General features: G+C 39.6%; 1 protein-coding gene across 1 annotated transcript in view; it reads left to right on the top strand.

The window, feature by feature from the left end:
• XRN2 (5'-3' exoribonuclease 2) overlaps window positions 1-12899 on the top strand; it is a 100903-nt gene that overhangs the window by 22807 nt on the left and 65197 nt on the right. Inside the window, exons 4-15 of the mRNA XM_090051922.1 lie at window positions 225-336; window positions 3011-3069; window positions 3149-3238; window positions 4360-4432; window positions 4550-4600; window positions 5001-5158; window positions 5721-5795; window positions 5889-6022; window positions 6131-6188; window positions 6285-6392; window positions 7345-7389; window positions 10157-10285. Of these exons, the coding sequence (XP_089908048.1) occupies window positions 225-336; window positions 3011-3069; window positions 3149-3238; window positions 4360-4432; window positions 4550-4600; window positions 5001-5158; window positions 5721-5795; window positions 5889-6022; window positions 6131-6188; window positions 6285-6392; window positions 7345-7389; window positions 10157-10285 (1092 nt within the window). The remainder of the gene's footprint in view (window positions 1-224; window positions 337-3010; window positions 3070-3148; window positions 3239-4359; window positions 4433-4549; window positions 4601-5000; window positions 5159-5720; window positions 5796-5888; window positions 6023-6130; window positions 6189-6284; window positions 6393-7344; window positions 7390-10156; window positions 10286-12899) is intronic.

Raw genomic sequence — 12899 nt, 5'->3', positions numbered from 1 at the left:
TTTGACCTAGTGTAGGCTTTCAAGGGTTGTACAACTATAGGAACTCTTTTGGAGGAGAATACATGTGAAATAAAAGAATAACTAGTTGAAGGAGGTGAAACTTTTTTACATCATTGCTGCTAGCCTGATACACTTTCTACACTAGAGAACCTTTTAAGCTTATTGGTGGCACAAAACTGTATTTCAATGCAATGTTGAATAAATGCCTGTAATATGTATTTTAGGCTCCCCGTGCAAAAATGAATCAACAGAGATCCAGAAGATTCAGAGCATCAAAGGAGGGGATGGAAGCTACAGAAGAGAAGCAAAGAGTAAGACAAGAGATACTGGCAAAAGGTAGAGATGGGTGCATCACATCAGGCACTGTTTGGTAACTGATGCTTTTAACAGTGATAGCTATATTGTGTTTATTCTAGATCATAGTTTTATTTATACAATGCCAGACGAGTGGATCGTATAATCTATAATAATTATAAAAATAAAGATCCTTGTTTTCAATCCAAAGTAGATGATCATGGCTGTGTTTGTTTCTCCCCTCTGCCTCTGTCCAAAGCCTATGGAAGACTGATTTCATTCTGAGCAATTTGTTTTTAAAGAAGTTTGGATATTAGAGCAGGAATAATGGAAAGCTAATCAAAAGTATTGTGATGTTTGCATGCATGAGGCGCTACAGTGCAAGTGAGGGGGAAGAGAGAGAGAGCAACAAAATGAGAGATGGGACTGCTGCGTAGGAGTGAAAAACAGTGCATACAAGTAGTACCTTGAAAATGAAGGTCGATTTGAGCTTGAACTCATGAGTGTGACATGACTTGAGTGAAAGGAACACTACTTTAGCTGAAGCATGCAAGCTGAGTTGGATAAACGAGTTAGGAAAGCTGGGTAAAAGGAAGTTTTATGACTTGACTGACTTTTAGGACCAAGTAACTAAATCCTTGGATCATGGTGTTACTGTGGACATAGTCTTTCTAGACTTTAAGAAGGCCTTTGACACTGTCTCTCACCCCATCCTCATCAATAAATTACTCAACTGTGGCATTGATGCCTACGCAGTTGGACAGGGAAAAAATTGGCTGTTAGGACGCACCCAGAGAGTAGTGGTGGACGGGTCGTACTCAACCTGGCAAGTTGGACCCTGTCCTCAGGCCTGCACTGTTTAACATCTTCATCAGAGACTTTTAACATCTTCATCAGAGACTTGGACGAGGGGGCTGAAAGCAAGTTGTCCAAGTCTGCTGATGACACTAAGATGTGGGGCGAGGTGGACACACTTGAAGGGAGAGAGAGGCTGCGACTAGATTTGGACAGACTGCAAAAGTGGGTAGGTGAAAATAGGATGGGGTTCAACGTAGACAAATGCAGGCTGCTGCACCTTGGGAGAAGGAATCCACAGCATACATACAGGCTGGGGAGTTCCCTCTTGAAAGCACAGAGGCAGAAAGGGATCTTGGAGTCATTACTGACTCCAAGATGAACTTGAGCCACCAATGCCAGACTGCAGCCAGCAAGGTCAGCCATACCTTGTCATGCATCCAAAGATGCATCTCAAGCCAGTCCAGAGAGGTGATACTCCCCCTCTATGCGACACTGGTCAGGCCACAATTGGAGTACTGCATCCAGTGCTGGGCACTGCACTTTAAAAAGGATGTGGCCAGCCTGGAAAGGGTTCAGAGTAGGGCCACCCGCTTGGTGAGAGGGCAGCAGGACAGGCCCTATGAGGAGAGACTGAGGGACCTGAACCTACTAAGCCTCAGCAAGAAGAGGCTGAGTGGGGACCTGATGGCTGCCGACAAACTCATCAGGGGAGGTCATCAGCAAATAGGAAGAGCCCTATTCTCCCCAGCACCATCTGGGGTGGCAAGGAACAATGGTAATAAGCTGATGGAGAATAGGTTTAGGTTAGAGATCAGGAGGCAATTTTTTACATTTAGGGTGGCCAAAATCTGGAACCAACTTCCTAGGGAAGTGGTCTTCACCCCTACCTTGGGCAAATTCAAAAAGAGGTTAGATGATCACCTGTCTGAGGTGTTGTGAACCCAGCATTCATTCCTGCCTGTGGCAGGTGGTCAGGCTAGATGATCTGATTAGGTCCCCCCTGACCCTAGCTACTATGAAACTATGACGTTGCAGCAGTCCAGGTGAGAGCATCAAGGTGCAAGCTGTTGTCAAACAGAAGGGGAAGACTAGAAGTGTCAGAGGGAGAAATAATAAAACTTCCATGGGAGCCTGTATTATGAGACTGAAGAAAGGGAGACGTCAAATAGCTTTGCCAACTCAGGATCCTGAATGACCAAATGAGTAGCAGTGTGTGAACAATGAAAATATAAGGGAGATTGTATAGGATGTACATTATTTCTTAATGTTTGACCTATTTTAAGGTATGGATGGATGAACAAATTATGCTGAGTTAAAGGAAAGGGGGATGGAGAAGAACTAACCATGTCCACTGCAGTTACTTAGCCTTGTCACTCAGGGGTAAACTGCCCCTTTAAACTAGGTATAATTTGTTTGTCTCTGCATATGCTTAGAGTTCAAATATTGGTGTAGCAATGATGGTCCAAGAAATATGCAATTTGCTTTTTCTCCACACCTGAATAATGGCACATGGTGTCTGAAAGCTTGTTTAACATCTTTTCCAACTATACAGCTAGTCCAATAAGTTTCCACCAAAAAAAACATTGCTTCATTGGACTTCAAGGGAGGTTCTTCGTGATGCATCCACTTACAACACTTTTAATGGGGAGTAGTAAAATTATAGATTTGTACCACCTCAATAATCTAGTTCATGAATATTATTAATTATAGTATCTTGTAATTTTCTGCTCCTTAATTTGTTCAGGTATAACAGGATGCTAAGAGCAGCTTGCTGTTGAAAAAAGTCAAAAGTAGCCCCTAATAAAAGAGTAGTGAGCAACCCATATTTTGTTTCTTAATTATCCATGCAAAAATATTGCTATTTTCCCATATTAGTTTATTTTAATGTGGTTTCTTTTAATTATTTTTGTTTCTGTAGGTGGCATTCTTCCTGCAGAGGAAGTGAAAGAGAGATTTGATAGCAATTGTATTACCCCAGTAAGTAGTCTTTTACTTTACTCAGCTATTGCTAGCACCATAATGATGGGCTAATTTATTTTTTTCTATCACTTTTTAGGGAACTGAGTTTATGGACAATCTAGCTAAATGCCTTCGCTATTACGTTGCTGATCGTTTAAACAATGACCCAGGATGGAAAAATTTGACAGTAAGTTTCTCACTTTGATACTTCAAGAAAATTAGTGTGATTCTATTAGACTGGACTGTGGTGTGATTGAACAGTGTAAATTTTAACAGCAGATTAGACTTGCCATCTGGCACTATGATGTTTCTGGAGATGGACTGGCTTGCACATCTGATCTGAGCATCCCCTGCCACAACTTAAGGCTTTTCACTGAAGAGATACATTTCATCCTAATAACACTATCCAGCAGAGCTATTTGTTTTGAATTTAGATAACTTTTTTAAAGGGCAGTAACAGTTTTTTATATTGAGGTGAAGTAGGACTCCCTAGAATCCTTCCTTCCTTTGAGAAATCCTTCTTTTAAGATACAGAATTGTTTGGCATATTTTAGCCCCTTGTTTGTAATGTGTATTTTAAAACTTGTGTTTTTATTTAAGTGACAATGACACTCAAGAAAATGACTCGTATCACTTGTTTTCTTGACTTCCTGGACTTGCTTTTTCTGTTAAGTTTCTTACTGATAACCTTGTATTTACCCTGTGTTAAAAACTGAATTATTCAACTTAAGATTCTGTGGCCTGTTTTGTTTTCTGTAGATTGTCTTTTTAATTATGTTCTAATTAAGCAGGGTCAGCTGCCCTATAGTTCCCTTTCTGGAAAAAAGTGAATTTATAAACTCCAGCATGTGTTGAAGTACTTTACGGCTGCATTGCTGTGGTATTTGTGTCTGGGGTTTCAAATTTTAAGGGGTCTAAGTGTTTAGTCCAATACATCCTTACACTGCTGGTTGACTTAACCGTTTACTTGGAAACTTCAGTTATATTAGCAAGATCTTGATAACTTTTCTGAGTATTCTAATCGGATCAACACATTAACTTAAACATAGAATTGTTTGAAATTTGTTTGAATACAGTTATTTGTGCAATCCTGAATAGCAAATGACTCTTATATTAGAATGCAGTACACGTGTGTAATTTCAGTAGGAGTTAAAATAGATTAGATGAAGTTACTAAATAGGATTTTGAGTGGTCAGAAATCAGATAGTTAGGAACACAAATGCATTAAACATTTGTTTGTTTGTTTATATATTTTTATTGTTTCCTGTTGCCATTACATTATTTGACATTGCTGTAAATATTTCATAGGTTATTTTATCAGATGCTAGTGCTCCTGGTGAAGGTGAACACAAAATCATGGATTACATTAGAAGGCAAAGAGGTAAAAGCTTCCTAAAATGTGTGCATTGTTATTACACTTTTTTAGGTATGTTCAGAAATATCAGTTCAATTGCACACAACAGTATGATTTGAATGATGGTGGGTTTTTTTTGTTTAGCTCAACCAAACCATGATCCAAACACTCATCATTGTTTATGTGGGGCTGATGGTAAGTCCTTTACTAAGATTATATTAGTAATTAAGCTTTGTAACATTGGCAGTTTCTAGATTGTTAGCTGAATGCTCAGCACGATGTGTACATTGGAAATGTCCCAGCATTTGGCTAACATACGTATTTTCAGAAGCACAGTTTATTTTACTGGAGGTGGGGGAAGGAAGAGGATTGAATGTTATCCATATTCAGTATTTTTCATAGTTGAAGGAATATATTTAATTTACACCTGTAGTATCAAATGCCAATTATTTCTTAAGATCATTCAAAATGTACTTTAAAGCACACCTGCCTCTTAGTTAACATTTAAAATTGAGTGATTTGGTTCTTTGACTCTTAAAGCATCTTTAATAATTTCTTCCTTTTGTTACTTGTTCTTTCTCTCTTTGGCTGGTAGCTGACTTGATTATGCTTGGGTTAGCCACACATGAGCCAAACTTCACTATAATCAGAGAAGAGTTTAAACCAAATAAACCCAGACCCTGTGCTCTTTGTAACCAGCTGGGACATGAAGTTAAAGATTGCCAAGGTTTGCCAAGAGAAAAACAAGGCGAGGTAAGAGCTTAAACAGCTTGTAGAAATCTTTTTCTATGTCAGCTTAGTTGTTGTCTATTTAATGTCCACAGAGATTATTTTTGTTAAGGTTCAGTAGTTTTCATAGTTTCATAGAATCGATATTAATGCAGGTAGCTGGCTCTTCTTAGATAAAAGGAAAATATGGATGTCACTGTTCTGCCATCCTAAAGTTATGGTGCAAATCCGAAATCCTCACTAAACCTCTGTGGTTTAGTAAGGTAAAGCTACTAATAAAGTCTATAGGTATTTTGAATTCTTTTCCCTCTGTAATCATAAGGGTTTGAGAATCTGTACATGTAACAATTGTATGGGTATTGAATGATACTGGTATAAGCTATTGCTGTATAACTCCTTATATCTGCACTTTAGTGTAACAGCTGATTTTTATTCCCCCCCCCCCTGCTGCCCACCCTCACTTCCCAAAGCTCTCCTCTTCCATTTTAAAAACTGTACATAGGCTAGATCTAACTCTAAAACTGAGCTCAAATATTTTTAAGATGAACCAACATATCAATAGTACCTTCTTTGTTTTACATTTTAGCATGACCAGTTTGCTGATTGTCCTCTTACCTCTGAACAAGAGTTCATCTTTATCCGATTAAATGTTCTGCGAGAGGTATGCCAAAGTAATTATTCAGGCTGTTTTATGTAAAGAATGTTTTGGGTAACATCCATAAGTGTTTCCAATATCTGCTTTCTTGTACTATAGTATTTGGAAAAAGAACTCACCATGGCCAGTTTGCCTTTTACTTTTGATTTTGAGAGAAGCATTGATGACTGGGTCTTCATGTGTTTCTTCGTTGGAAATGACTTTCTTCCTCATCTGCCATCACTGGAGATCAGGTACAGCTGCTGTACATTCAGGAATATATTAGCTTACAGTTTTCCCAATAAAAGTTAGTGGTGCATGGCATAGAATTTAACTTTTTTTCTTTTTGGTTTTATTCACAGGGAGGGAGCAATCGATCGGCTGGTTAACATATACAAAAATGTGGTGCACAAAACTGGGGTAAAAACATGTTAAATTTTTGCAGTTGTTTGGGGGAAATATATATATATTTTTTTTAAAGATGATCCAGAACTTTCTATTCTGTTTTTCTTACAGGGGTACCTCACAGAGAGTGGCTTTGTCAACCTACAGCGAGTACAGATGATTATGTTAGCAGTTGGAGAAGTTGAAGATAACATTTTTAAAAAAAGGAAAGATGATGAGGTAATGTGTTTGCAGTATTTTGGGAGTTCACCCTAAATGGCTGATAGTGTTTAGAAGAATGTAGCTTTCTTTTCAGACTTTATCTTGCATTATGATCATAATCTTTATAAAGAACTCAGAGGAGCACTGAAAATAAGAATTTCTTTGTCATGCCTGCTTCCTACCTCCTCCTTCACATTAGGTTATCCTTCATAGCAATGAACTGTATAGTCTGTCTTCAAGCCGCTAATAACTCTCCCAAGCAGGGATAAAGTGAAAATGATATGATTTTTGTTAATTTCCTTGCTGCCCACAGCATAATGAAAGGCTGCTAGAAAACTGAGGAGACTAATTTCTTTTTTTTTTTTTTTTCTTACTTTCCTGCAACCTGGGAAAGTTGTGAATTCCAGTGGGGGCCCTGGACTGGTTTGAGAGAAGACTGAAGAAGACTAGTTTTATTTTTGGTTTGTTGTCAGTTGCCTTTTCAACTCTTACAAATGTAATCCATTTAATATTAAATTCAAACTCTGCAGTAGACAGTAGTAGTGTTCCCTTACTTTGCAGGGAAAACTTCCTACTTGCCAGTAGCAAGTAGGTGAGTGGTTTTATAAAACCTTGCATATTTAATTCTCTGCTGCAGTACAGGCAATATGCTAGGCGCACCATACATAATAGTCACACAGTAGTAAGTGCTCTGAGACGAGGACAAAGTCAGCTGAGTGACCTTTTATTTTTCTGCTCTTCTCAAACCTATTCTGACTTTGATCTGTTTTTATACTTTTAAAAGCTCACTTGCTCAGTCCTTTTGGCTGTGCAACTTGTCTAAAATGCTTTTAAATGCTAGTTTTATCTTGGGACAGGGGACAAGTAATCTACTAGGTGAAAATCTTCCCTTTCCAGTTAATTTGTGAAGAGAGCAATTTTTTCAGAAAAATTGTAAAGTTTACCTTAATCATCTTTATTTTTGGTTCAGGAGAACTTCAAAAGACGACAAAAAGAAAAGAGAAAAAGGATGAAGGTAAATTTAAGTGTTCAGTTGTTTGTCACAATGTAACAAATCCCAACAAAAGGGTTAGTTCATTTTCAGTAAGTGGTTTCATCAAAGCTGCAGCAATAAAAGGAAAATATAATAATTTGCTTTGTGTTCATCCTGTGAATATAAAGTTACTGTTGACATGTCAGAAGAATTGAAGATTCCAAAATGATAAGCTCACTTTCTCCATGAGTCCCATGGAAAGGAGACTAAGTGACTTGCTCAGGTTCACGCAGGATGCTAGTGACAGGACAGGGGGTTGAACCTGAGTTTTTGGGACCATGCTTTTAGTTTAGCTGTCTGTCCATGCTCTCCCATAAAGTAGTAATTGCTCAGCCTTTTGTCAAACTGTTTTTAAAGAGTTTTTTCTATCACTTTAGGGAACTGCAGCTTTGAATAAAGAATTTACACTGCTGAATCCTAAGTGAATTGACATTTTTTACACCATTCTAAACTTTTAAGTGTTAAAGGATAACTGTAAATTGGGTCTTCCTTGGCATTGGTGAAGTGTAGAGGGTACATGCAGGTGCACGTGCACCCCCTGAGATTGGCCATGCACCCCCCTAGAAGCATCACCTGTGAAACTGGAAGTGCCAGCAGAAATGCACTTCCGGTTTTGCTAAAGGCTCAGTTATCAGCTACTGGGCGACCCGACACCTCCCACCCCTGTCGGTGATCTGGTGCCCTCCCCCCCAGATTTGGGAGGCACTAGTCACCCATGCTTCTTGGCATGTAAATACATTTGCATCGTATAACCACTGTATCAAATGTACCAGTTCTAGGGAGGGGGCCGTGCGGTTGGGTCAGCAGTACACAGAGGTCGGATGATGTGAAGGTTTCTTTCCTGGTCTCCAGCCCAGGACCACAGCAATTGGCCATCCAGGTCTAAGGAAGTGATTCTCCCCCTCTATGCAGCACTGGTCAAACTGCAGCTGGAGTACTGTGTCCAGTTCTGAATGCCACAGTTCAAGTGGGATGCGGACAACCTGGAGAGCCACTCACCTGATTAGAGGCCTGTAGGGAAGGCCCTACGAGGAAAGGGACCTTAACCTCTTCAGTCTCTCCAAGAGAAGTTCTTTATGGCCAGGGTTGCCAGAATCTGGAATGGGCTTGCAAGGGAGGAGGTGCTCACCCCATCCTTGGGGGGTCTTCAGGAAGAGACTGGACAGGCACTTGGCTGGGATCACCTTACCCCAGGGTTGGTGACCCTTTTCTTGCTTGGCAGGGGGGTCGGACTAGATGGCCCACTGAGGTCCCTTCCGACTCTATGAATCCTCTTATCCTATCCACAGTTCCACAAGTGTCCCATGTCACACACTGTTCAAGATGTCCACTGCATCATGAAGATGCTACTTCTGTTTGCCTCTACCATGCTCTCTGCAACCCCTGTAGCATCTGTACTTATCTGCTGGGAGCTGTCCAGCACAACTCTTTGGCTGGAAGCTGTATTTTTCTGGGTACTTTTTCCTCTTTGGGCAGATGGTAGCTGCTGCTTTTGGCTTGCCAGCAGTTATATTCCCTGGTATGAACAAAGCTGGAAGTGGGCTGGCCTTAAAGCACTAAGGCCCAGCACTAACCTATCACCTTAGTGGGGAAGAGAGAGAGGCATGATATAACATGCCTCTTAAACTCTCAGTGCAGTGAAATATTATATTAGACTAATTAAAAAGAAAGCAAGCCAATACACATGCATTTTGCCCATAAACTTGTGAATTTACAGCAACATAAAATAACCCAGGTTGAAAGGAGAAGTAGTGATTGTTGTGGGAACCTTAACTTGTCTTTTTTCATCTGTAAGTTGAATCCTTATCCTTAAACTTGCATTAACTTAAAGATACTTGGAGCAAAAAACTTGATTTGGCTTTAAAAAAAAGTGTTGTGTGGTTTTGTTGTTTTTTTTTCTTTCCTGGCTTGTTCATTTGATAACTCCAAACCTTTCCAGGTTCAAACAAACCTGTTACAGGATAGCAAATAAGAGTAACTTTTTGAGAGTGAGTAGTCTGATTACTAATTGTCAGGTCCCCAAAGCACTTGAAAATTAGCTTCAAGTGCCCTAGTCTATTCAGTATATCACTTCAGACCTTTTTTTTTTTTTAAAAGGGAACCTCATGAGGTCAGCTGTCCAGTCCTTTACTTAGGGCAGGATCATCCATCTCTAAACTATGCTGTAGGATGTCCCAGTGTTTTCCCCACTTTTTTCTGTATCTGTGTACTTCCTTGAAACCTGGGAACTATAGATCAAGTGGAAGTGTCATAGGATCATCATTCATCACTTAGCCGGCTTTGCAAACATGATGAAACATATTTTCACTAAGTCCTCTGTGCATGTAAGATTTAAGATTTGGCTGACATACTCTATGGCAGTATGTAAATAAGATTTTGTAAGTCCCATGTTCTATGGTAATAGCTATGTGGAGTTTCTGTCCCTCCAAAAGATGTTGTCTCTTGCAGCTTCCAGGATGTCAGCCAAAAAAAATACACCTTGTGAAAGAGGATTTAATACATTTTATGAATGTAGGGGGTCTCAGTTGACATTTTATCTACGTGTAATAAACCCTTGGGTAAGATCTTGTTAAACATGCCCCTTAGATGAACTACGTGAATAATTGATTAAGTTAAGCTTGTTTTATAATAATTGGAAATTTTATAAAGTAATATCAAATATATGAATTTTATTTTTGTGATTTCTGATATTAGACTCATTTCAGCATATGTATAATTGTTCTCTCTCTCTCTCTCTCTCTTTTTCAAGAGGGATCAGCCTTCTTTTATCCCTGGTGGACAGTTTTCCCCTCAAGCATTGGGCAGTGGAAATAGGTCTAGTCCTCAGACAATCAGTAACCCCAGACAGGCAGCCTTCGAAATGAGAATGCAGAACTCTGTAAGTGAATGATTCAATTTATTTTAAGCTTAAGGAAAAAGTAATAAATATACAAGAAACTGAAGTGTTGCAATTTACTTTTAGGTACTTAATAGCTCCACTTTCATTCTTTTATGAAGAACCACTCAGCTAGTTAGGTTTTTAATAATGACTTTTACAAGGCTCCTGAAATCAAGTTTTATTCTTTATTTTAATATTTCAAATCACTTTGCTGATTAGAGATCTGAAAATGTAAATATAAAATAAAGCACGATTTCCTAATTAAATGCTTTTAAACAAGCTTTTCTCCTTTATCAATATTTATGGTGTTGAGGCTGCTGTGGGTGGGGGAGTTAAGCATTTGTTTCAAAAGCAATGCAGGAAAAATAAAATTAAGCACCTGAATTGGGTTTTTTATATGTTGTCAGCCCCATTAGTTTTACTGTTGGTCTGCAACTTACCTATCCACTTAATAAACCAATTCAAATTCCAGACTCACTAGGTACCTCCTGTCTCTAATTTGGTGGTTCTCAACCTTTTTATGACTTGAGGCACTCTAGAATAGACCAGAGGAACCCTGGATAGACTCAAAGCACCAGTTGGAAAATGCCTGCACTTAGTTTTCAGTTTTTTATTTTTTGACTACAGAAAAATAATAGAGCAATTTTTGTTGTAAAAAAACTCAGGCCATAACTAGGTATTTCTGTTTGCAATCACTGGGTTCATCTTGTGAATGTTTGCGTACCTTACAATGTTAACATTATATGGTACCTTGCTGCACCCTTGAAAATGTCTGATGGCATCCTGGATTAGAATCACTGCTTTAGATGGTACTATAGTATTGTGAGTTTGTAGAATATCCCTACTACAATCTTTCAAGCTGCTGTGATTGTATTGATCATAGAGCTGCAAAAGCCCAGTTTTCTGGGAAGGCCGTGATATGTGCTATGTGTCCCTTTTTTAAACAAACTCCTTTCCATCTAAATTTTTTCAATCGGTAAGCTGGCAGCTAGTGCTTCTAAAATGGATCAGAAAAGTGGGTTTTTTGATAAGATCATACTGACTTGATGGTACTTTTTCCTTGCAATCCAAAGTTGCTGGCATCTCTTAAAAGAAAGTAAGTTACACCCTAAATTGTTGCACTGACTAAACCTCTGCTTTTGTGGAAGTCCTAAGCTCTGCAGGCAAGCTCGTTTCCTTTTCTGCAGCTGGCTTCTACAGAGCTGAAAAGCTTCTTGTTGATCCTCTCTCCCTCTGCCTCTTGATCTGGTGCAGCTTTCAAAAAGCCATAGTGGGTTTTTTTATAAGGGGAGAGAGAGGTCATTACATGTACTGTCAGTTTTCTAATGACACGTGGTAGCTTCCAAGATGTAAGCAAACTTGGGCTCCCAGTGTAGCGTTTTTGTTTTGTGGTTTTGTTCCAAATGCATTTTTTCGTGTGGTTTTGGAGTAGCCTTCATTTTTACTTGGCATTAGTATTCTGTATCTCTAGAGAAGAGAGAGAAAGAGAAATAACATTTTTTGTAGGTACCCCAAGATGGACTTTACTTCCCCTAATTCAGCCCTTCCCTTCATGTAATTAGGGGAGACGGGGGAAGCCCCTTGTCTTGGGCTTGAGTATAGGGTGGTGCAGCTCTGGCTCTGACTCCAGTCCTGATCTGACTTGGAGCTGCTGCCCTCCTTTTGTGTTTTGCCCCCACCTGCTGCCCCTTCCTTCTGCGTATCTTCCCACTTCTGCCCAGACCACAGAGTAAGGGGTTGCTCTGGCCCCTGCCTGCCCTGGTAGCAGGGGGCACATGCTGGGAGAGGTAAAGGGGAGGGACAAGTAGTAGGAGGTCTGGTAGCATAGGGGGAAAATATGCTAGGGCACACGGGCTGGTGGCAAGCAGGGTTAGTGTTGGGGAAAGGCTGCCGGCTGCTTGACTTGCCTGTTACTTGCCCTCCAGTTGCTCCTCCCCTACCACCTGTCCCCTGCCACTGCTTTCCCTGCTGCAGTGGTGGGGAGATGAATATAACACAACCCACCAATTATTACTTTTTGTATATAGAAAGTTATAGATTCTAATTATTAGGCATCTTGGATTTGAAAAAATACAGCATATCCAGGTTCCAGTACAGTACAGGCAGGAAGAAAAAAGAAAATCCTTAACCTCCTACCTCTATGAAATGTCTGTGAAAGCTGAATGTATTCAAGTCTTTTCCTGTCTTTACCAGATGAAGATCACATTCAGGGTAGCTGACAAATAGCATTTAGTGTTTCTTAGAACAGATCCGCTAACTATCTGGTAGGATTACTTGTTTTTAGAGTGGTGTGTTCCTCAACAGAAAGCATTTTACTATATACCTTATGTTCTTTATAATAGTTCAAAAATCCACAATATAAACAGGGAAGTGGTACACAATTCAGTCATAGTAGTTCAAAGTGTATTTAAAAAATACAATCTTTCAGCTGTTTTTGCCAGAATGTGGTTTTACTCATTGAATGAATCTTGCATATGCATAAGCTGCTTTAGCTCTGCTTTATTCAGTGCCTCTTAAAAGAAGTCCATGTTTACTAAGTAGCCAAATGAAGATCACTGCACATGGCACAGCGCAGCTTCTTCCTTAGCACTGGTAGTGAGTGAGTGGGGGCGGG

This window comes from Crocodylus siamensis, chromosome 1, assembly GCF_052110815.1.
Source record: "Crocodylus siamensis isolate JL-2025a chromosome 1, ASM5211081v1, whole genome shotgun sequence".
Lineage (NCBI taxonomy): Eukaryota > Metazoa > Chordata > Crocodylia > Crocodylidae > Crocodylus > Crocodylus siamensis.
Note: the sequence above shows the minus strand (reverse complement) of the source record. Positions and strands in the feature narration are given on the sequence as shown.